The sequence below is a fragment of the Staurois parvus genome, unplaced genomic scaffold (assembly GCF_062004578.1).
Source record: "Staurois parvus isolate SC_StPar_1 unplaced genomic scaffold, SC_StPar_1.0 ptg000246l, whole genome shotgun sequence".
Taxonomy (NCBI): Eukaryota; Metazoa; Chordata; class Amphibia; order Anura; family Ranidae; genus Staurois; species Staurois parvus.
This window is the reverse complement of record NW_028318042.1, coordinates 2,284,840-2,309,500: the sequence shown is the minus strand read 5'-3', so window position 1 is coordinate 2,309,500 and position 24,661 is coordinate 2,284,840. Positions and strand designations below refer to the sequence as shown.

Below are 24,661 nucleotides of genomic sequence, written 5' to 3'. Positions count from 1 at the left end.
AATCCCCTTTCCTTCCCTCCAAAACAAGCACTAATTTGCATGCTTACCCACTAAACATAGTTTCCCCCTCCTACTAGTACAAATCTGACCCCTGCTGAAATTCCCCAATCTTTACCCCCCCAGCACAAATACCCCCCCCCCCAAAAAAACAAAACAAAAAAAAAACAAACAAAATCCCCCTCCTGGCACAAATCATCTAATCCTCAAATTTCCCTTCTGAGCACAAATCTTCACCCCCCACTCCTAATCCCCCCCTCCCAGCACAAAATCCGCTCCCCCATCCTAGCACAACCTCCCCCCATTTCCTCTCCTAGCACACATACCCCCCAATTATCCCTACTAACACAAATACCCCTCCCCCCGAAAAAAGATTCCACTCCTAGCACAAATCCACTCTCCCTACACCATGTCATCTTTTCTAGCAACACCCCCCCCCAAATACCCCCTCCTTACACAAATCACCACTCCTAGCACAACTCCCCAAATTTCCCCTCGTATAACAATTGTTACCCCCGCCACCCCCCAAATTCCCCCTCCCAACAGAAACTTCTCTCCCAATCTTCTTGTGGTACCCCCCCCCCCATTTCACTTGATATCACAGTGCCCAGGGCAGCTGTCCCTCCTGCCCACCCCTTGTCCTGGCCATAATTGCTACTATTTCTTTGCACGCCACAAACATTACAAACATTTTGACATGCAGCACTGTTGTCCCTGTTCCCCCCTGGGCCCTTGGGGTGTCCCATAGGTGGATGGTTGTGAAGTGGTGGGGTGCTGGGGTGGGATGGGGCATTGAAGTTTCCCATCTTTGCTCTGGGCATTGGATGGCCTTGTTCTGGCATGGAGTCTAAGTACCTCTCTGGATATGAGTCTCCTGTAACCTCCTGCAAAGCAGAAACCAGATTGGCAAAGGCCACACTAGCAGCCAATCAGACTCTGGAGCAGTGACATGTGCTGACAAAGTAAAGTGGCCAGAGGGAGGACTCATCAGCATGCTAGTACCTCTTCATTGTCCAATCAGCACACTAAGGGGTTGATTTACTAAAGACAAATAGACTGTGCACTCTACAAGTGTATTTGTTCCAGAGCTTAGTAAATGAGGTGACGCTTCACTTTGCAAAGAACACCCAATTACGTGCAAGGAAAATAAAGAAACAGCATTTTTGCTTGCACATGATTGGATGATGGAAGTCAGCAGAGCTTCTGCTCATTTACTAAGCTGTGGAGCAACTGCACTTTGCAAAGTGCACAGTCTATTTGCCTTTAGTAAATCAACCCCTAAGTGTCCTTGAGTGCTGCAGTGGAAATCAGGTATTCGTCTTTGCTGCCTCGATCACAAAAAATGGATTTCTTTTGTGTATATAGCTACTTACTAGGAGCTGAGTTTACCAACTTGCCCACCAGTATTGTTTGTATTATAAGCAGCTAGTAGACAGGATTTTAAACAAACTCCCAGCTGCTATTGAAGGTGATGAGCTTTCAGATTAAGGTGTTATTAAACCCACAACAGTACAATCAGTCTGTATATGCAGTAAGGCATGCTTGTTATACTCACTGTGAAACCTGAGGTGTTAATCCTCCGCATTGTGTAAAAAGGCTGTTTGATCCTGTCTTCTCTTCTCCTCCTCTTGTTCAAATGCCCATGTCTTATCTCCTGATAAGACAGACTGAACTGTAGCCATTCTGCACATGCTCAGTTTAGTGTGTATTGCTAGAGAGGTTTTTTTTTTTCTTGGGAGGGTGCATGTGATCAGCACATCATGTCCAGACAGAGGTCAGGGGTTTTGGAAAGAACACTCCTACAAACTTTAACCAGTGCTCTGCTGGACACCTGGATATCTGGGAGACCAGATATAGTGAATGCAGGGTCCGGGGAGACCAGATATAGTGAATGCAGGGTCCGGGGAGACAGGATATAGTGAATGCAGGGTCCTGGGAGACCGGATATAGTGAATGCAGGGTACGGGGAGACAGGATATAGTAAATGCAGGGTCCGGGGAGACCAGATATAGTAAATGCAGGGTCCGGGGAGAGCAGATATAGTGAATGCAGGGTCCGGGGAGACCAGATATAGTGAATGCAGGGTCTGGGGAGACCAGATATAGTGAATGCAGGGTCCGGGGAGACCAGATATAGTGAATGCAGGGTCCGGGGAGACCAGATATAGTGAATGCAGGGTCCGGGGAGACCAGATATAGTGAATGCAGGGTCCAGGGAGACCAGATATAGTGAATGCAGGGTCCGGGGAGACCAGATATAGTAAATGCAGGGTCCGGGGAGACCAGATATAGTGAATGCAGGGTCCGGGGAGACCAGATATAGTGAATGCAGGGTCCGGGGAGACCGGTTATAGTGAATGCAGGGTCCGGGGAGACCGGTTATAGTGAATGCAGGGTCCAAGGAGACCGGATATAGTGAATGCAGGGTCCGGGGAGACAGATATAGTGAATGCAGGGTCCGGGGAGACCAGATATAGTGAATGCAGGGTCCGGGGAGACCACATATAGTGAATGCAGGGTCCGGGGAGACCAGATATAGTGAATGCAGGGTCCGGGGAGACCAGATATAGTGAATGCAGGGTCCAGGGAGACCGGATATAGTGAATGCATGGTCCAGGAAAACCGGATATAGTGAATGCAGGGTCTGGGGAGACCAGATATAGTGAATGCAGGGTCCGGGGAGACCAGATATAGTGAATGCAGGGTCCAGGGAGACCGGATATAGTGAATGCAGGGTCCGGGGAGACCGGATATAGTGAATGCAGGGTCCGGGGAGACCGGATATAGTGAATGCAGGGTCCGGGGAGACCGGATATAGTGAATGCAGGGTGCAGGGAGAGTGGATATAGTGAATGCAGGGTCCTGGGTTTAGTAACATTTTAAGGTGATTCAGTTAGTTTTAAAGTGACAGAGATAGAAGCTTGCTAATTATAATCTTAGTTGCATGTTTTATAAAATGCATACGCAGAAATTGACTTACTTCTTATCTGTTTACAGACTTTGGCAAAAGGAAAAAACATAAGCACGGATCATATTAAATTGTTCCAGTCAAGACGCAAGTGGCAGGTCAGTTGCCTTGCTAGTAACAATGTGAAATACAATGTGGTGAAAATGCACACTCAGTTTATAATTGCATGCCAATTTAATTTGACATTGGAGGGGGATTTACTAAAACTGATAAGTGCAAATTTGGTGCAGCTTCCAGGTTATAGTGCCCCGTCTAATGAATGTGAATGTCGGTGTCTTAACGTGCGATCTGCTGCAACGGGATTTCTAAAGTAGTTCTTGCATTACTTTTTCTGCAGTTTTGTTACGAAGAGAATTGGAGAAGTGTCTAGAACTGCACTCTTACCCCCGGTTCACATATATGTGGCCGTGCAGGCCACGTTTTGTGCGGGCACAAGAGCCCATTCATTTGAATGAACTCCTGTGTCCCGTGACATGAGGGAAGAAGTCCCTGCACTTCTTCCGAAAACACAGCCTGCACGGGAACCTCGGTTCCCTGTACGGTTGCGTTTTCCATTGCGGGCGGCGTGCCATTAGAACTAATGGCACCCGCCCGCGGGTCCACATTGCTCTATGTGGGTGGTGCGGCTGCACGGAATTTTGTGTGGATCCGCAGTGGCACCACCCGCATAGATGTGAACCTAGCCTTAAGGAATCCTGGCCAATCAGGAGGCTTGTCATGGGGTCAGGACAGGCCTTAAGAGTGACTGAGCCTGCTCAGTAGCAGGAGAGTTCAGGTGGAAGATGTGAGAGCAGGAGCTGGAGTGTGGAGCCCAGAAGGAGGCCCAGTGAAGTGGCCTGGCTCCAGGACGGAACTGACAGAGGGAAAGCTGAACCCCACCTTCCACTAGGAGAGGACCATCTGTGGAGCTAAGGAGGGAGCCAACCCAGCAGAAGGCCTGAAGGCAGCTATCAACCTGCGGCTTGCAGAAGAGAGGCATTTAATACTTCTACACCACCTGGACTGGTGTACAGGAGAGGGCATTTGGGTGGGAATCCTAACTAATCCCCAGCTGGACTGTGCTTCAAACTTGCAACCTCTAGATACCCTTTGTCCAGGGATTCTTCAAGACAGCTGGATAGAGGAGGACTATCTGGGATTTGGGGTGGTACACCAGGAGAGGCTGGATAGCTCTCCAAGAAGAGAAACCCTTCTGAGCACTTGTACATAGTTCCAGGAAGTTGTCCTCAGTTTAACAGTTCCTTGGGCATCCCATGTATCCCTCATCCCTATCCAAGTTCAAATCCCCTAATAAAATCCAAAAAACCAAGTTCAAGGACTGTTTACTGTATCTGGAGTGCAAGTCTGGAGGGGAATGCGTGTTGCCTGACTGTGCACGACTATAGGGGACCCAATACTTCAGCAACTCCTGTGCAGGACTATAGGGGGGCCCAATACTTCAGTAACTCCTAATGGGGTAGTGCTAAAAATTTCCCCCATTGAGTGTAAAGGATGAACATACCCTTGGTACAAGTTGTCCTTTAATGTACACGTCATATTTGGAAGATTTACTAAAACTGGAGAGTGCAAAATGTAGATCAGCTGTGCATGGTAGCCAATTGTTCAATTAAGCTTTGACAAAAAACCTGGAAGTTGATTGGTTTCTCTGCAGAGAGCTGCACCAGTTTTGCCACTCTCTAGTTTTAGTAAACCAACCCCATGCTTCTTGTCAGCAGGGCTGAGCTAATCTTCCTGGGTTTGGTTCATGGACAGTTTTGAAAATTTTGCTCAGAGTTCAGTAAGTTTGCAGAAAACCCTATTAAAGTTCATAGGGGTCACATCTTGTTATTAAAAATGGTAGTCAACTCTTTAAAAAAAAATAGTTTCTATCTGCAAGGCAATATCATGAAGATGGAAGCCCTGTCATGGAAACAGCACATTATGAGTGACTTTCCTTGAAACGGAGCCCTTCAGTGGTGCACTGTTTCCACTGACAGGGCTTCCATCTTCACCCAGTCATCTTTCTGGGTTCGCGAGCTCTGGCCGAACTGCAATGACATCACTCCCTCGCATGCAGCCGGGAGTCTCTGTGGTGGCACACAGCTCTGAAGGAACGGCACGGGTATGCCATTCCTTCAGAGCGCAGGCACCGGTGAGGTCACCAGCTGCTGCTTGGTAGACCATCTCCCAAACGGTGCACGTTCAGGAGATATTCGTTTTACCTACAGGTAAGCTTTATTATACGCTTACCTGTAGGTAAAATTAGAAAACTATATTATATATGTGAAAGTGTTTAACAAAATAAATTTAAACAACAACTATAAAGTCCACCAATTAGTCCATCAACTATTACCCCTAATTACCCTAAAATATCATAGTGAAAAATAGTTCAAACTGTTCAAAATTCTTCCAACGATCTCCCAGATGTTTTATACCTCAAAAAAAGAAAAATATCACATAGTGCATTATCCTTCATAAACATAAATTCAATTCATCCCCCGCACTTCATACAGTGAATAAATGTGAAAAAAAATGAGAAAACGTGAATTAATTAGTGAAAACACTGTGTGTGTGAATCACCCTTCAGTGCCGCAAAAAGTTGCAAACCAGTGTGCACTTCTACTTAAAGTAAGGGTACCCTTACCAACACTCCAAATAACACATGCTTATACTGATCCAACAGCTTTCCCAGGAATAGGTAATCTCCACAATCCTCCCTGGATTCCTTAATCTCAATGATCCCAATGACTCCAGGCGCTTCACTCCATCCAGAGATAAAATATGAGGGACATAATAGTGTAATACCACCAATCATATAATAATATGACCTTTATTCATACTGCTTACATCAAAAAGACTTTAAAATGACTTGTTTATAGTACATAGACCTCACAGCCATCCAGGAAAAACATCCAAGTACTCCAAATGCGATCGTTTCCCTTCTCCAAAATGGCTGCCGGTCAACTTCTGGTTCCTGTGTGCGTCTTGACGTCACTTCCCTTGACGCGTTTCGTCATCGACTTAATCATAAGGGGTCAAAATTAGAAAACGAGAGTTTACTACCTCTTTAATTGTGGCTATTTGTAGGGCTAATGAGCAATCCTACAGAGAATTATTGGCTCTTCCTTAAAGCTTCAACACACCGACAATTTGGCTGCTTTGAGAACAGCCATTTATAAAAAGTGATTTACAAACTTTGCAAAGCCCAGGAACTCGCCGCTAACCTATGATTTCCACTAACCTGATCCTCATCCCTATTTAGCAGTACAGCTTCGATAGGGTAACATACTGTTTGACCACGGGAGCTGAATAGCCACATTGAGGTTTGAAATGTTTATAGCCCAACTCCATTCAAAAAAAAAAAAGATCCCTAAAACTGAAAAATGAAAAAAAAATCCACAATATTAACTTATGTATAGTTTACCCTGCAGTAATTCCCTTCTGTCAATGGATGTGACCAGTCTTTCACCCAGCATCATTTAAACCACTTCTTGTTAATGCAGCCCATCATGCGCCCACTCTCGGGGGCATTATTATGGCACCCTGCACTCATACACAATGCTGCAGAAAATAACAATGTATATATACCCTATGATCAGTAAGAATGTTTTATCTTTAACAGAATGCATTGTTATTTTTTTGAACTTTGCTTTGATTTTTAGTTATATGATTTTAGATTAATACATTTTGTTATGTGAATACTGACTTAGGCTGGCCTTACATTATACAATTTTCATTAAGATTTACCTTTAATTATGTAGTGAAGGGGCCTGCCCATTGCATGTTAAGGTTTGACCTCATATTATATGGTTTTGGTAAATCAAAAGGAAAATTGTATAATGACATTAATATACATTATATCTGTGGAAAAAGAGTAGAAATTATTTTTTTTATTGGTATAACAAATACCGTTCAGCTCATTAAAGATATGTTTATCCTTTTCTTTAACAGCGTTCTCTTATCAGTTTCAAATCCAATATGGTGATGCGGTCTATCCCAGAGCTCCTGCAGGACACCAGTAACCACTTGTCTATTGCTGTCCCTAGAAATGCCAAAGAGTCCTCTAGCCTGTCCTCTTCTTCTGATTCTGATGACCTGGAAGAGCTCCCTTATGTACCCATGCCTCTTCAAGTCCAGTTTTCTGGTTCTCGAATGTCCCTTAATGAAATCCCAACTGATGAAGATCAACCTTCTCAAAACACAGAAGATGCCATTATGGAAGATCAGGAGAAGGATGAGGATGGTAGTAAAATCACCAGCAAAGTTACAGAATCTGAAGTCCCTCATAAAGAGGTGCCGGAGTCACTTAGCAAACGACCCAAAGGGTCACTTACCAGAAAGAAATCAAATGAAGCTGAAGGGGGTTCTTCCTCCGATGAAGAACCCTTGGACAGTCGAAAGGCTGATCACCCAAGAAAGTCTCTCAAAAAAGGATCCAGCTTGGAGTCTTCAGAGATACCTGATGAGGAGCTGGTAGCAGCTCGCAGAGGTGAACTTAGGAGGGGAAGCTCTGCTGACAGTGCTCTCCTGTTAAATGTATCAAGTGAAGATAATGATATACGAAATGAACTTGAGAAGGGAATGACTAAAGCTGCCTCCATGGAGCTGCCAACCAGAAACCGTAGCCCTATGAGACGGAAAAAGCTGGGATCAGCTGAGGAAGAGTATGCACAACGTTTGGAATTAATGAGGCAAAGGCTTCTAAGGGGGGTTTCAGCAGATGGAAAGCTTAGTGGTCTTAGAGGTCCTCTGATGGAAACACTCTCCAATGATAAAAAACGAGGTGAACAGCTGTCCATGCGCCCCCAAAGAACTGACAATGAACCTTCATCACCCATCCCAGCCATCAAACTTACCCGTGCTGCTTCCAGTGAAGCAGCGCCAGGAAGAGAAGCATCAGAAGAGAGAGTCTTAAGGAAGACCAGTTCTTTTTCACATTCTGACACAGAGCCACTTATCCTGCATCGTAGGTCTGGTGCACCGCTTGAAATTCCACTTGCTCAAGTGGAGGCACAGCGCTTAAAGGAAGCTACCTCTATGTCTGCTCTGACAGATCAGTCACGATTTGATTCTCGTCCTCAAACTCCACGTGAGATTCCATCAAAGTCTGTGACTCCTGAACCAAGCCAACAACAGGCAGAAAGTGTGGATGCAGAAACTCAGAATCACAGAGCAGATGACAAAGATAAATCACCATCAATGACGCCTAAGTCTCATGAAAAGCTTAATGGGGGTAATTTGGAAATTGTATATCCAAAAGTGACTTCCTTGGTAAAAGATGTGATTCCCAGAATGGAAATACCAAGCATGCAAGTAGGGCAGCCAGCTGAAAAACCATCTCAGGGAGATGCAACAAAGAATAATGAACTCAATGCAAGAACAACAGAAGAAACTCCAAATGCTTTGCCAGCTGTGGAAGATATATCAAAGCTATTAGAGAGTGTACCCTCTTACTTGATACCAAAGGAGCTTCCTAAACAAGAAGAGAAGACTGTTTTAGTAAAAACACATCCAGAGATTACATCAGGAAAAGAGATTACATCAGTAAAAACATCTCCCTCTTCTGATATACGTAGAAGTGAACTTTCTCCATCCCCAGTCATTACACCATCCACACTGCCAAGTTCTCCTGCAGCAACTTCATTTTTGCTAAACCCATCTGTTGTCTCACCAACTTTGAAAAGTTCTTTTCTTGCTCCCTCAAACTTGCCAAAGACAGTTACTTTTACAACCTCTCCACCAAATCAAGCTGTTGGACCTGTCCCATTTCCAATGCCAAATGTAACTGTAGGTTCATCTTCAGTGAGAGCTCCATCTATAATGAAGTCAACTTCACCAAGTCCAACAGTTTCATCTCCTGGATCAAAATTAGTAAAACAGCCCCAAAATACACTCATATCTATGCCACAATCTACAGCTGTGCAGGTAAAAGAGACCCAGCAACTGCCAGCAAAAGTCCCAGCACCATCTAAGAAAGCAGTTAGAGAGCCATCACCTGTTTCAAAATCCCAGTCAGAAAGTGCTATATCACCCAAAAGATCTACCTATGCAGAAATGATGCAAACACTACAGGTGCCAACATCTGAAGATGAGTCACAAGAACCCACTGAATTGAGAATTTCCACAACAGGACAAGCTAGGCTTCAAAAGAAACCTCCAGATGACATTATGGATGAAAAGAAAACTAAAGAGGTTGTAGCACTGCCTGAGCCACCAACCTTTTCTAAGGTTAAAAAGCCCACTACTGAAAGTACAGAGAATGTCCAATACATCAGCAACATAGATTCAGAAGAAGTGTTTGAAGCCAAATTCAAGAAGAATCGAGAGTCTTCTCTCACTCGGGGATTAAAAATGCTGACCAGGACTCGGTCAGAAGAAAAGAATTTATCAGTTGCCCAGGCATCACGGGAAGAGGAAATGTACAGGCCTAGTCCAGTTGGTGTTCCCCTTGAGTTCCTAGTGCCTGCAGCTCTTGGTTTGGATGATAGATCTAGGTCTGTTCAGGACCTACGAGATGCAGAAAGAGATCCAGGCTTCATGAGAAGGCTGTCTCAACGCTTCAGGAAGTCTCCATCAACTGAACGAAAGGAGCGACAAGCAGGGGAAGCAGAATCACCCACTTTGCCGGGAAGGCGTCTTTCCTGGACCTTGGGAAGGGGAAGTGCCAAAGACAAGAAAGATGCTGAAAGCCTCAAATCAGAGACAGGGTCAATTGAGACAATCTCTGAAGGCATTTCCAAAGAACAAAAGAAAGCCAGTGAATCACCAGTGTTGGCAATGAGAAGAAAAATTGGAAACACGATGGACCGTTTGTCAATGAAGCTGAGAAGCCAGTCAGAGGAAAGAGGTGACTCGGAGAGTCAGGATAGAAAAGAGGACAGACCAGAGAGGGGAACACCACTGATGTCTATACTGAGGAGATCAAACTCCGAAGGAGAGAATATACGTAAACTTGGAATACCACAAAACCAGCTTGCTGCACAGGTTGCCTCATCAGCTTCTAAAGAATCTGTCAACTCTGGCCTCAGCATCAAATCAGAAATGGTAGAAAAAGGTGAGTTATGTCCACAAAATATATACGCATCTGCATACATTACTTTAGTGCTTATGTTGATGGGCAAATGTAATGTACTTTTGGTTGCTTATGAAAGCAGTTTGAGATCCCTCCCATTTACATCTATCAGGTCCATTGCAGTATATTTAATACTTTATGAAATGTCCTGCACAGGGGCGGACTGACAACTCATGGGGCCCCCAGGAAATAGGGGATCATGGGGCCCCTGTGTCCTCGATCACATTCAAACCACACCCAAAAAGCCTATGAAAGGTACCAGGGGCATCTCATGGGGCCCCCTACTGACCCCGGGCCCTCGGGCAGCGCCCAAATACCCAAATGGTCAGTCCGCCTCTGGTCCTGCACAACCGGGCCCACAAATAATATTTATTTATTTGTTTATTTATTTTACATTTTGCTCAATCTCTAATTATCATGGCTTTTCTTTCTTCTAGATGACAGGCGATCCAGATGGGACCGCTGGAGTTTTTCACGCAGTAAGAGAGACAAGATGGTTTCCCAACCAAGCATCCCAGCCAGCTTGATCCAAGAAGATGGCAGCATAGTGGGCAGACAGTACATCCGCAATGAGTCAGGTAGGAGATGCTGCATACTGTAATGTAGGGTGTATTGGGAATTTTGTAAGGCTGGCTTAAAATGAAACTTTGTTGACCCCCCTGCAAAAGTATTGACAATTTTGGCTGTATTTTAAACACTGTAGTAAAGAAAAATAGTGGTTGACAGCCTGTAACAGCCAATCCAGCCTAGGACTTAGTTGAGATGAGCTTTTGTGAAGCAAGCTATTTTTTGACCAGATTGGGCAATTTATTCAATTGCTTTTTTCCTCAGCACAAATACTCATCCACTCCAATCCACCATTCTAGCACAAATCCTCTTCTCCTCCCAAATTCCCTACTGCAACACAAATCCTCTCCCTCCAAACCCTCCTTCTAGCACAAACCCCCCCTCCCTGCATAAATGTTCCTCCCCAAACCCTACCTCCTAGGACAAATTTTCTTATTTTATCTCTCCCCCCAAAACTCCCTCACAGCATAAATCTCCCCTCCCCCCAAACCCCTACTTCTAGCACAAATTCTCTTATTTTATTCCGCCTCCCCAACCCTAGGCACAAATCCAGTACAAATGTTCTTATCTCCAAATCCCTTCCTAAGCTCAAATACTATCCGCCTTCCCTGAAATCCCCCCATAACTACAGACCTCAGATACAACATGGCTCAGTGCCGGGAGATGTTCCTTCTCTCAGGCTTCTCCTCATGTTCTGTGCTTTCCTCAGCTCTGGCATTCAATATGTCACTGTACAGAGATGTTGGCTCCTGCAGTGTCAGCAATCACAGGACTGAAGACCCAGGGCACCTGACAGGAGATGTAGGTGTGTACCCTGGGTTCCAAGGGCTATCAACTCCACTCCACTATAAACTCATGCCTATGCTCAATCCTGCTGTAGGTCAAGAAAAAATATCAACCATTGAAAGACAGGACCTTGTACATACAACTACCTTCTATTTGCATCTTATAGGTCTACTAAGGCCCAAAATGAATTGCCGAATACAATAAACTATATGTGCCTTATCCTGAAATTAATTTTACGCCAGTAGTTGTTCAGCAAGCATGATGATTGTGCTGTCGGATATATAAATTCATTCATTAGATGGGGCACCTACAAATCTATTTAGGAAATTTAGTAATGAAAATATGAGACCAGTAAGCACAAAAAATGTGAAGTTCAACACATGCACATATTTCAGGAAATAAAAGTGATGACAAACAAATAAATAAAATATTTATTTATGCAAAATGTATATTTCAGTATCAGAGGTTACAGATTTTTTTAATACTCTTCTCCCTCCTCTCCTTCACCCTCTCCTTCGACACTGTCAGTGCCAACCTCTTCATAATCCTTCTCCAGGGCAGCCATGTCCTCCCGAGCCTCAGAGAACTCTCCTTCCTCCATACCCTCACCTACGTACCAGTGCACAAAGGCGCGCTTGGCATACATCAGATCAAACTTGTGATCCAGGCGAGCCCAGGCTTCAGCAATGGCTGTGGTGTTGCTCAACATGCACACGGCACGCTGCACCTTAGCCAGATCTCCACCAGGAACCACAGTTGGTGGCTGGTAGTTGATTCCAACCTTGAATCCAGTTGGGCACCAGTCCACAAACTGGATGGTGCGCTTGGTCTTAATTGTAGCAATAGCAGCATTGACATCTTTGGGCACCACATCACCACGATACAGCAGGCAGCAAGCCATGTATTTACCGTGTCTGGGGTCACATTTCACCATCTGGTTGGCTGGCTCAAAGCAAGCATTGGTGATCTCAGACACGGAGAGCTGCTCATGGTAAGCCTTCTCTGCAGAGATTACAGGGGCATAAGTGGCCAGGGGGAAGTGGATACGGGGGTAGGGCACCAGATTGGTCTGGAACTCAGTCAAGTCCACATTCAGAGCTCCATCAAACCTGAGGGAGGCCGTGATAGAGGACACAATCTGACCAATCAGACGGTTCAGGTTGGTGTAGGTTGGACGTTCGATGTCCAGGTTTCTGCGGCAAATGTCATAAATGGCTTCATTGTCCACCATGAAAGCACAGTCTGAGTGCTCTAGTGTGGTATGGGTGGTGAGGATGGAGTTGTAGGGCTCAACCACAGCTGTGGAGATCTGAGGAGCTGGATAAATGGAGAATTCCAGCTTTGACTTCTTGCCATAGTCAACAGACAAACGTTCCATCAAGAGGGAGGTGAAACCAGAACCAGTGCCACCACCAAAACTGTGGAAGATGAGAAATCCTTGGAGACCAGTGCATTGGTCAGCCTAAAAAAGAAGACACACAGATGTTAGATAACTACTATGCAGGTTCAGTAACATTATGTACTTATTCTAATGGCCATGAGTTCTATGGTCTCTTAGAGACTCCAACTACAGGACCATCTCAGGAGTTTTCCTTCTCTGTCCCTCCACTGAAACTATTCCGGGAGCCATTTAAGGTTGTCATACTAGGAACAAATAGTAAGCATAGGGTAAAGGTGGTCATACACCATCCGACCATACAAACATAGCTCAAAAGAATGTTCTAGATCGTCTATTAGGCTCCATGTACGCTGGGCTTAAAAAGACACCAGTTCCCTTGGCAGAAATAAACTCTGATATAGAGCGTCTTTGTACACAGTTTAGGAGAGTTTAGTGTTTTTTCTGCCAGAAAGCTCCAATCAAAAATGCAAAACCAGAAGGTTATGCTTTTCTTGCCTCTGACAAACTTTGTTGCAGATTCCTACCTTTTATTAATGTGAAGCAATAGCTGTTTGCTTGTCTGTGTCCAATGGCAGAGTGAATCTGTATGGGTGTGGTTTTATAAGCAATCAGCTTCTGCACCTGCAGGGCTCCAATGAAGAAATTGGCAGGGTCTGCATCCCTTTAGACATGATTTCTCTTTGGGAGTATCTCACCAAAAATGGCATATTTGTTGCAGGGGATGCCAAAAATCTGACTTGCACAGACAATCACACAAGCAGGAAATGACATTTTCAGTGGGTGTTCTGTACACCATCTGCTTACAGAACACCTCCAGGTAGCCATATTGCATTTTACATAAACATTACAGTGCTGCAGATTGAAAAAGAAAGGTAATTTTTTAATAAAATACAATTACAATATGACTTGAGTTGTAATTGTATATTATATACATATTTCTTTTATTATTTGCCAATTTTTTCCCCGTGAAAGTGGAGTTACCCTTTAACAAGCAGAGCTGGACATTAGAGGAATTTCAGGAAGCTATTGCCTCCAGAATCCCCAAGGAAAATGGGAAAAAAATCAGTGGTTTAACCTGTGGGGGAAGGGTCTATCTCAAACATAAAATATGCACAGTGTTTGAAACTGGAAGGGTGTTTTGCAGGATCTGCACTATAATGCCTCATTCTACTCACCAGTTTGCGGATTCTGTCCAGCACCAGGTCAATGATCTCTTTGCCGATGGTGTAGTGACCTCGGGCATAGTTGTTGGCGGCGTCTTCCTTGCCGGTGATGAGTTGCTCAGGGTGGAAAAGCTGCCGGTAGGTTCCTGTCCTCACCTCATCTATAGAAATGGGACAGCAATGGGTCAGAACCTTGCTACAGGTGACAACACTTGGTTGACATCTCATACACCATTTATCCACACAACATAACAGATGGCCTACTCACCAATCACAGTGGGCTCCAGGTCCACAAAGACAGCGCGGGGAACGTGTTTTCCAGCCCCGGTCTCACTGAAGAAGGTGTTGAAGGAATCGTCTCCTCCTCCGATGGTCTTGTCGCTGGGCATCTGTCCGTCCGGCTGGATGCCATGTTCCAGGCAGTACAGCTCCCAGCAGGCATTGCCAATCTGCACCCCGGCCTGGCCAACGTGGATTGAGATGCATTCCCTCTGTGGGGGGGAAACAGTAAAGATCTTGTTAGATAGCAGAGTCATAAAATACAGAAGAAATTGATGCTTGTCAAACATACACTCACCGGCCACTTTATTAGGTACACCTGTTCAATAGCTTGGTAACACAAATTGGTAATCAGCCAATCACATGGCAGCAACTCAATGGTGAAGACGACTGCCTCAGAATGGGGAAGAAGGGGGATTTAGGTGACTTGGAACATGGCATGGATGTTGGTGCCAGACGGGCTGGTCTGAGTGTTACAAAAACTGCTGATCTACTTGGAATTTCACACACAACCATCTCTAGGCTTTACAGAGAGTGGTCCGAAAAAGAGAAAATATCCAGTGAGGGGCAGTTGTGTGGACAAAAATGCCTTGTTGATGTTGGAGGTCAGAGGAGAATGGGCAGACTCAGGGGCGGACTGACCATTTGGAAACTCGGGCACTGCCAGAGGGCCCGGGGTCAGTAGGGGGCCCCATGAGATGCCCCTGGTACCTTTTTCATAGGCTTTTTTGAGTTTGGGCAAGGACACCGGGGCCCCATGATCCCCTATTGCTCCGGGGGCCCCATGAGTTGTCAGTCCGCCCCTGGGCAGACAGGTTGGAGATGACAAAAAGGCAACAGGAACTCATGTCAATATGGACCAAAACCTCCGGGGAATGTTTCCAACACCTTGTTGAATCCATGCCACGAAGAATGAAGGCAGTTCTGAAGGCAAAAGGGGGTCCAACCCAATACCAGCAAGGTGTACCCAATACACCTGGTGAGTGTATATTGTATATTCCAAACTGTATTAGAAAATGAGAACTACAAGACCGTGGAATATATAACATAGAGGAGCGATATCACAAAGGAACACAAATGTTAAAGTGAACAAAAAAGAGTAATACAGCATTCACTCATCATATCAGGCAACATTTCCCTGAGCATACGTTCAGCAGACACAGAAATGTTACAATGTATTACAAAATCCAATCATGGTGTGTTTAGAATGTAAATCCTCCAATCACAGAGCAGTGTGCAGAGTTTCTGACTCCATTCAAAGTATTGATTTACAAAGTGTAATTCAATCCTGACATTGTGGTCACAAGCAGAACAATAGGACTGGTGGAATGCAAAGCTATCTGCATACTGTGTTCTGTGTACATGATGGATGTATTGTACAGGATAAACCAGCTAGATAAAGGAGATTGTAGTGCAGATACAGAGATGCATAGGATGGCAGAGTGCGGTCACACATGGGGGGATGTATAGGACGGCAGAGTGCGGTCACACAGAGGGATGTATAGGACGGCAGAGTGCGGTCACACATGGGGGGATGTATAGGATGGCAGAGTGTGGTCACACAGAGGGATGTATAGGATGGCAGAGTGCGGTCACACATAGGGGGATGTATAGGATGGCAGAGTGCGGTCACACATAGGGGGATGTATAGGATGGCAGAGTGTGGTCACACATAGGGGGATGTATAGGATGGCAGAGTGCGGTCACACATAGGGGGATGTATAAGATGGCAGAGTGCGATCACACATAGGGGGATGTATAGGACGGTAGAGTGCGGTCACACAGAGGGATGTATAGGATGGCAGAGTGCGGTCACACATAGGGGGATGTATAGGATGGCAGAGTGCGGTCACACATGGGGGGATGTATAGGATAGCAGAGTGCGGTCACACATGGGGGGATGTATAGGATGGCAGAGTGCGTTCACACATAGGGGGATGTATAGGATGGCAGAGTGTGGTCACACATAGGGGGATGTATAGGATGGCAGAGTGTGGTCACACATAAGGGGATGTATAGGACGGCAGAGTGCGGTCACACATGGGGGGATGTATAGGACGGCAGAGTGTGGTCACACATAGGGGGGTGTATAGGATGGCAGAGTGCGGTCACACATAGGGGGATGTATAGGATAGCAGAGTGCGGTCACATATAGGGGGATGTATAGGATAGCAGAGTGCGGTCACACATAGGGGGATGTATAGGATGGCAGAGTGCGGTCACACATAGGGGGATGTATAGGATGGCAGAGTGCGGTCACACATAGGGGGATGTATAGGACGGTAGAGTGCGGTCACACATAGGGGGATGTATAGGACGGTAGAGTGCGGTCACACTTAGGGGGATGTATAGGACGGTAGAGTGCGGTCACACTTAGGGGGATGTATAGGACGGTAGAGTGCGGTCACACATAGGGGGATGTATAGGATGGCAGAGTGCGGTCACACATAGGGGGATGTATAGGCCGGCAGAGTGTGGTCACACATTGGGGGATGTATAGGACGGTAGAGTGCGGTCACACATAGGGGGATGTATAGGACGGTAGAGTGCGGTCACACATAGGGGGATGTATAGGATGGCAGAGTGCGGTCACACTTAGGGGGATGTATAGGACGGTAGAGTGCGGTCACACATAGGGGGATGTATAGGATGGCAGAGTGCGGTCACACATAGGGGGATGTATAGGACGGTAGAGTGCGGTCACACATAGGGGGATGTATAGGACGGTAGAGTGCGGTCACACATAGGGGGATGTATAGGATGGCAGAGTGCGGTCACACATAGGGGGATGTATAGGATGGCAGAGTGCGGTCACACATAGGGGGATGTATAGGATGGCAGAGTGCGGTCGGTCGCTCACCATGATGCTGAATAAAGTTGATCTCTCCGGGATCCGATGGGTTAGGTGTTCGGTGTGGAGCGGTCACTGTCCCCTCTCTCTCCTCTCCTCTATATATATATAGGAGTCAGTGACAACAGCATCCTTAGTAACAGGAGGGAGGTGGGAGGAGCCCGGGGCCGGTGACACCATTGTGTGTTGTGGAGAGAACACAATCCTGCCTGGGAGTGGCTGCACTCAGCACAACACAACTGTTACCAGGTACAAGGAGTGCGGGGTGACCCCGGGGCAGAGACATGGAGGGGGACAGAGAAGGCAGGAAGGAGGGAAGAGGACAGATATGGAGGGAAGAGGACAGATATGGAGGGAAGAGGACAGATATGGAGGGAAGAGGACAGATCTGGAGGGAAGAGGACAGATCTGGAGGGCGATAGGGGAGAAAAGTCCGGGAAAGTTCAGGAAAGGAGGGAGATCCAGAGACAGGGAGGGAAGCAAAGATCAGATAGATGTTTGCAGGTGTATGTGTGATACGTTATATATAACCCCAATAAGTATATATAATAACCTCAGCTCTGTGTAATCTGCAGGTTTTAAAGAGACCCCGAATCACACGCTGACATTGTAACTTTATTTTATTTATTAATTTTGGGGCGAAAAATGTCACAAAGTTAGCCAGTGATAACACATATGACATGAACCTTTGTCGCTGATCCAATGTATCATAATATTTATTAAGGCCACCAATTGGAGATCTTCTTTTGATTATTACAGAGCTCATGATTTACCAGTCAAGGCAGTAATCACAAACGGTGACAGATGTCCTCTTGTAAGATACAAACATTTGTAAATCCCGCCACACACATATAGATTTCCTTCATTCTGCCTGCAGGCTGTCACAATACCAAAACGGTGCCTGCATTTGATTGGATACAGGTGCTGGTCAGCCAGCGATTTTCCACCTGGTTGATCTGGGTGAAAGAGCTACCTATGGAGCTAAAATTGGCCAATTCAGCATGTATGGCCATGTATAGCAAATGAAAAAAATAATATGGCATATAAAATTGCCACACAAGTCATACTGTAACATACAGTTATTAAAAGTGCTGTCATTTTCTGTAAAATGCAATATGGCTACCTGGAGGTATTCTGTACACAGATGGGGTACAGAACACCCCCCAGAAATGTCATTGCCTGCTGTGTTCTTGGTCAGATATTGAGCATCCCCTGCAACAAAAATGTCATTTTTTTGGTGAGATACTCCCAAAGAGAAATCATGTCTAATGCAGGTCATAGACGTGTGGAACATCAGCCGATTTTTCGAACGATAAATGACAAATCGGTCGTTCGTTCAGCCGACGCTACCACCAACGTCTTAAAAAATCGGCTGACTAAATCATAAAGTTCACCCCATAACTTCTGTCCCTTGCAGGTCACTGCTCATGTGCCGATTTGTTTTTTTTATCGTTAAAACGATCGGCCGATTTGGCCATTATTGCTGGGAAAATCGTCCAATTGTCCAAATCAGCCGCAAATTTTCCAACATGACCGAAAATCTCAAAGTGCCAAAAAAAGAAAAACAGCCGACCAATTAACCCACTAACATTGCGAAAATCGGTCGATTTTTTTTCAGCTGAAAAATCGGCCGATTTTCAAAATGTCTATTATTATTATTATTATTATTATTACATCGAGTTTATATAGCGCCAAAGGGTTTGCTCAGCGCTGTACAATAGGCTGTCTATGGCTGGCATAAGGCCTGGTTCACACCTATACACTTTTTTTTTTGTTTTGTTGTGTTTCAGAATTGCACTACAGTCTATTCAACATAGTTTCCTATGGGACATGTTCACATCTATGCGTTTGCACCCGGTGCATTTTTGGAAAAGGTTAGGGACTTTAAATGTAAAACAGTGCGATTTTGGTTCAATAGACTTCAATGGAGACGCTGTAGAAAAGCATGTATTGCATTTTTGACACGTTTTTGATGTGTATTGGGTTTTTCTAATCTACCCAATAAACATGTAAAAAAAAAGCGAAACGCTCCACAAAAATCACTGTAGAGACAGATCAAAAGCAAACTGAATGGCTGTGAACCAGGCCTTAGGCTAGGTTCACACCTATACAAAAAATATAAATAAATAAACAGCGCAAATCAAACAACTCATTCAGTGCATGTTACAAATAAAATTGTAGTAAAAATAACCAATTTAAATAAAGTGCCAAAAAATATTATGTTAGTGTCCACAAAAAATATATGCATAAAGTCCTTTTATCCCAGAAAAAACATAGGTATAATGATTTCTCCCAAAAAACAGTGCTTCCATCATCCACCAGTGTGAAATCAAAATCAATCGCACTCACCAGATGTTGGTGAGTTATGCGCCTTTTAGAATTTAAGGGATCCTAAACCCCCTCTATATCCTCCAGAACTCCTAAATCGCTTTGCAGGGCTAGATGATTCCTCTCACTCCTCATATGAACTCCACCGCGGTCCAAAAAAAGAAAAAACATATACCATAGCGTGATACTGCTATACCTAATGTAGTATTATAAATAATACCAGGCCACTCACATGTTATAGATAAATAGAAAGCATTGATTTATTGCCTCCATAGGCTACCAAAATGTCCATGGGATCACACTCCAATCCAGAGACCTCACAGCCTGTTGGTTTGCAGAGGATAGAAACCCAGATCCAAAAATCAAGATGGCCGCTTGGAACGCACCCCTAGGCGTGCGTTCCACTCACCGGAAGTGACGTAGGACGTAAGGACGGCAGACCGGAAATGCGTCAACGCGTTTCGCCCCTCCCACGGGGCGTTCTCAAGACACCATTTCCAGTCACCAGACGCTATTTATACACAAATGTGTCAAATATGCATAAAAAATGCACTACATGCTTTACCGCAGCGTCCCCATTGAAGTCTATAGAACCAAAAATGCAACGTTTTGTGTTTAAAAAAGTCCCTGACCCTTTCCAAAAAACACACTGGGTGAAAACACGGAGATGTGAACTTGTCCCATAGGAAATCATGTTAACTGGACTGCTGTGCGTTTCTGCAAAATGCAACGGAAAACACTTAGGTGTGAACCTAGACTTAAGGGATGCAAACCCCGAAACTTTCCTCAGAGTCCTGCAAGTGCAGCAGCTGATTGATAATTATACTACCACTCCCATACAGATTCTCTCTGCACATGGACACAGACAAACAGCTTCAGAATAACAATAGGTAAGAATCTGCAATAAAGTTTGTCAAACCCCCCGCAATGTACATAGATCTCCCAGAGGGGAGTGGTTTTTTTCAGCAAAATGGGAGTTACTCTTTAAATCTGGTTATAACTGTCTGTGCAATTTATTTCACTTTATTTCACATCGGGTGCGACTTGGCATGTGATTTGCATGCCCTGCAATTTGCAAATAGCATGCCAAGTTGCACCCTCAGATATAAAAAGGTGCAGCGCTTATCTATTAAAACATGCAAGATATCAAAAATGCAAGAGTGTATCCCTGCAAAACGCAGGCAGGGTATAGTTATTATACTGCCCCTTATAGTCTCAAATAACACACAGATGTATAGTTCACAATCTCCCAGTGGGTAGGGTGAGGTGAAAGATCAGATGGATCTCTATTGACACACGGTGATAGCCAAAAAGGTGATGTATGGTGATATCCAAAACTGGTAAAAGATTGTGCACTCACCAGATGCACAACCAATATGCGCATGTAAGAGATAACCCCTCTCAAGGTATGGTTCCAAGACTCATCAAAGGCAAGGTCTGGTCAAACTTTACGATGTGGACCCTCAGCTGTCATGCATGGCTCTGTCCCCTATAGCTCTTTACTCAGACAATAAAGTTGGCCGCCGGGACCCCAATGGTGCCGGCGGTGGTAAACGTCACTGTGCCGCAGTTCCTTCCTGACGCGTTTCGTGCAACCGCACTTACTCATAGGGGGTATGCTCTGGGCGCAGGACGTTTGAATAATGCATATATATAGACAAAAAAACCGCGCTCGTTCAATAAACGTGCGCCATTTTGTGATAGACTTACGTCTTCAAACATGCGCCATTTTGTTGGAGTGCGCGCATGCGCGATAATGATATACGGGGAACGCATAAGCGCTAAATCTACCGTTTCAATCGCGCATGCGCGGGCGCCATTTTACCGGAGGCCAAATATAATTGTGTCACCACCAAGCAAGAGAACCAGGAAAAAAAGGAGAACAAATGATATAGAGTGAGATATCGTCACTCCTTGTAGCCAGGGTAACATGTATGGGCACCTGGATATATTATCCCAGGTTGGTCATATGCAAATATTATGACAACTTACGCACATATAGATGATAACGATGCCATGTATAAATAATAGCAATCGCGTAATTATATGATAAACACCCTCTGTATGCCCATATTATTGGGATTATCAGAAAAAATGCTGATTGCAAAGCCCTCTTTATATATGTGGTGTTAACCTAAAATACTTGCCGCAACCCACCTTAAACGTATATAAATATAAATAAAGGTAATCCTTGATTGGAAAGGTGACACAAAAAACGTATATTTTAAAATATAAAATATAAAAACATGTGCATTATGTTCTTCTCACTTTAACAACAAAATATGTGAAAATAAAATACTCATAAAAATGCTCATAAAAATACGTGAAATATGAAGATCCAAAAGATCCATAAAACAATATATGTAGATTAAAAGTTATAATTCGCAATGGTCTAAAGGTAAATTATAAAAACAGTTAGGACGTTTGTAAGACCTATTTGGCCAAAAAATGGAGATATGATAAAAAGGATAAATCTAATATCGACTAAAATGGATAAATATTTAACTATTATCTATAAAACAATTTATATCCATTTCAACATTGAGTCCTTTGGGATGCATAGATCCAATCTCAAAGATCCATCTTGACTCCATCTGTGATACAGCCCGTTTTTTATTTATCCCTCTCCAATTAGATTGTGCAACTTCAACTCCCGTAAACGTTAAAGATGATGGATCTCTGTGGTGACACCTGCGATAATGATTGGAAAGGGAATGTTCCTTGTATCCACGTTTGATGTTATAAACGCGTTCACGTAAACGATCCCTTAGGCGTCGTGTTGTGCGGCCTATATACTGCTTCTTGCATGGGCATTGAAGCAAATAAACCACATATCTGCTATTGCAGGTTATAAAATTATCAATTTTGTAATTTCTACCAGTGGTTGAGGACATAAAACTGTCAACTCTCCTTTTTCTATGTCCATTGCATGTGCAGATCACACACTTGTTGCAAGGATAAAATCCAATTAAATTATTAAAAAACGGGATACTTGAGGGAGGATTGATCACATTAGGGGCAATCTTATTACGTAAGGAGGGTGCCCTCCTAAAAGTGATTTCAGGTTTATCAGGCAGTATCTGGGCTAATATAGGGTCAGCCTTGAGAATTTTCCAATTGTCCCTTATGATCCTATTAATTGTTTTATATCGATTCGAATAGGTGGTTACAAACGGACATGTCTTGGACGGACGTGATTTAGCCACTCCATTCAATAATGAATTTCTGTCAAGTTTAGCAACCTCATCTAAAGTGCAATTAAGTGCGGACTCATCATAACCTTTCTCTATGAATCTGTATTTTAAAATGCTGGCTTGTTGATAATACGTATCCAGATTGGTACAATTCCTCCTAATTCTCTGGAATTGACCTTTCGGGATATTCGAAAGCCAGTTTGGATGGTAACAACTATATGTGGGAATATAACTATTCCTGTCCGTTTCCTTGAAAAAAGATTGTGTAGTCACCCCACCATTTTTATTCATGAGCGTTAAATCCAAAAAATTAATACTACTTTTACTATATTCATATGTTAATTTGATATTCAAATTGTTATTGTTCAAGGTTTTGAAAAAATTTTTGAGTGCCTGCTCCTCCCCCTTCCATATCAGTAAAACATCGTCAATATATCTCCTATAAAAATATAGCTCTGGCCAATCTCTTGCATAAATGATGTCCTCCTCCCAACGTGCCATGAAGAGATTGGCCAGGCTAGGAGCGAACTTCGCTCCCATGGCCATGCCCTTGGTTTGCAAATAAAACTTCCCATCAAACCAAAAATAATTGCTAGTCATTGCGAATTCTAACAAACTTAAAATAAATTATTTTTGTAAAATCGGCATTCCAATAAAATCATTCAGATAAAATTCTACTGCGTACATTCCATCTTGGTGTGCTATGTTAGTATAGAGAGACGAGACGTCAGCCGTGACCAGGTATGTATCAGGTTCTATAATTAAATCTTTAATGTCTAAAAGGACCTGTTTTGTATCTCTAAGATAAGAAGGGGTCTTGGTCACTAAGGGCTGCAAAAAATTATCAATGTATTCTCCTGCTCGTGAACTCAAGGACCCTATCCCACTAATTATAGGTCTGCCTGGGGGATTTATAGGGTCCTTATGTATTTTTGGAAGTATGTACATAATTGGTAACCTAGGAGCTACCGGGCAAAGGAATGCTTTTTCTTTCTTATTTAACACCTTATTTTGGTACCCTGTTTCAATAATAGTTTTCAATGATTTTTTATATTTGTAGAGGGGGTCTTTTGGTAATAAATGATACGTTTCAGTATCTCCCAAGATATTATACACTTCCTTCATATACTTGGTTTTATCCATCACAACAACCCCCCCACCCTTATCCGCAGGGCGAATGACTAGATCTTTCTTACTTAAAAGAGAATCAATGGCCTTATTCAGATGTTCAAGACTACGATTTTTCTTGACATTGATGTTGTCAAGTTCTTTCAAGACAGTATCTCTAAATACATTAATATAACCATGTGACTGGGTGGGAGGATTAAATAGGGAAGCGTTTTTGAGGTTAGAATGTATGGCATTATCCGTGGTATTACGCACTATAGAGTTATTATGAAAATATTTTTTAAGAGAAACGTGACGCACAAACTTGTGAATGTCTATGTACGTCTGGAATTTGTTCAACTTATTGTTTGGTGCAAATTTTAGCCCATTATCTAATAGGGCTAATTCCTGGGTTGACAACTCTATGCTACTCAAATTAAATATGCCTTTACCTATCACATTTTTCTCTTTTTTGAACTTGTTGACTCTCTTACCTCCCCTTTTTCCTCTACTTGGGCACTTCTTTTGCGCGCCCGACCCTCCTCTAAAAAATGAATCGGAGCCTGATTATTCCAATTTGGTCTCTCTCTATATTGAGAATTAGGGTCAAATGGTGGTGGCGGAGCTTGATTATTGTTCCTCCAATGTTGGTTCGTTGGCCCCTGTCCTTGTTGTCTCCAATTATCATGCCTATAGGGCGTACCATTGTTATACATAGGCATGCGTTGTTGTGTATAGGGCCTTGAATTTCCTTGATGGTTATTATGAGAATTATTATTATGATGCCAATTATTGTTTTGCCCATTATAATGGTTCTTCCTGTATCCTTGTTGGGGATACCAATTATAATTTCTTGAACCAATATTCTCATCATTATTAATATACTGTAGAAGTTCATACCAATTATCAATCGGAATTCTCCACTCTCCTCTGTTTCTTGGTTCGGTGGGTGTCTTATATTGATTGGGTTTT

The 24,661-nt window shown here is 43.8% G+C and overlaps 2 protein-coding genes across 4 annotated transcripts in view; one reads left to right on the top strand and one right to left on the bottom strand.

Moving 5' to 3' along the window:
• The window catches only part of SPEG (striated muscle enriched protein kinase), a 442,132-nt gene that overhangs the window by 378,544 nt on the left and 38,927 nt on the right, over positions 1-24,661 (top strand). For all 3 annotated transcript variants that reach the window (XM_089680603.1, XM_089680604.1, XM_089680605.1), the window contains 3 exons: positions 2,994-3,062; positions 6,895-9,997; positions 10,453-10,593. In XM_089680603.1, coding sequence (XP_089536729.1) covers positions 2,994-3,062; positions 6,895-9,997; positions 10,453-10,593 — 3,313 coding nt within the window. The remainder of the gene's footprint in view (positions 1-2,993; positions 3,063-6,894; positions 9,998-10,452; positions 10,594-24,661) is intronic.
• On the bottom strand, positions 11,788-17,173 carry LOC149459819 (tubulin alpha-1A chain-like). The gene is made up of 4 exons (XM_089680606.1): positions 17,070-17,173; positions 14,199-14,421; positions 13,943-14,091; positions 11,788-12,830 (listed from the first exon to the last, which is right to left on the bottom strand). The coding sequence occupies exons 1-4, from the start codon at positions 17,070-17,072 to the stop codon at positions 11,847-11,849; spliced, it is 1,359 nt and encodes a 452-aa protein (XP_089536732.1). The 5' UTR covers positions 17,073-17,173; the 3' UTR covers positions 11,788-11,846.

What these genes read in the sequence shown, in the direction of transcription:
- LOC149459819 (XM_089680606.1), bottom strand. An exon ending in CCTGGAGCCCACTGTGATTG is followed by an intron (nt 14,092 to 14,198) that starts GTGAGTAGGCCA and finishes CCATTTCTATAG; the next exon opens with ATGAGGTGAGGACAGGAACC. An exon ending in TGGACAGAATCCGCAAACTG is followed by an intron (nt 12,831 to 13,942) that starts GTGAGTAGAATG and finishes CTTCTTTTTTAG; the next exon opens with GCTGACCAATGCACTGGTCT.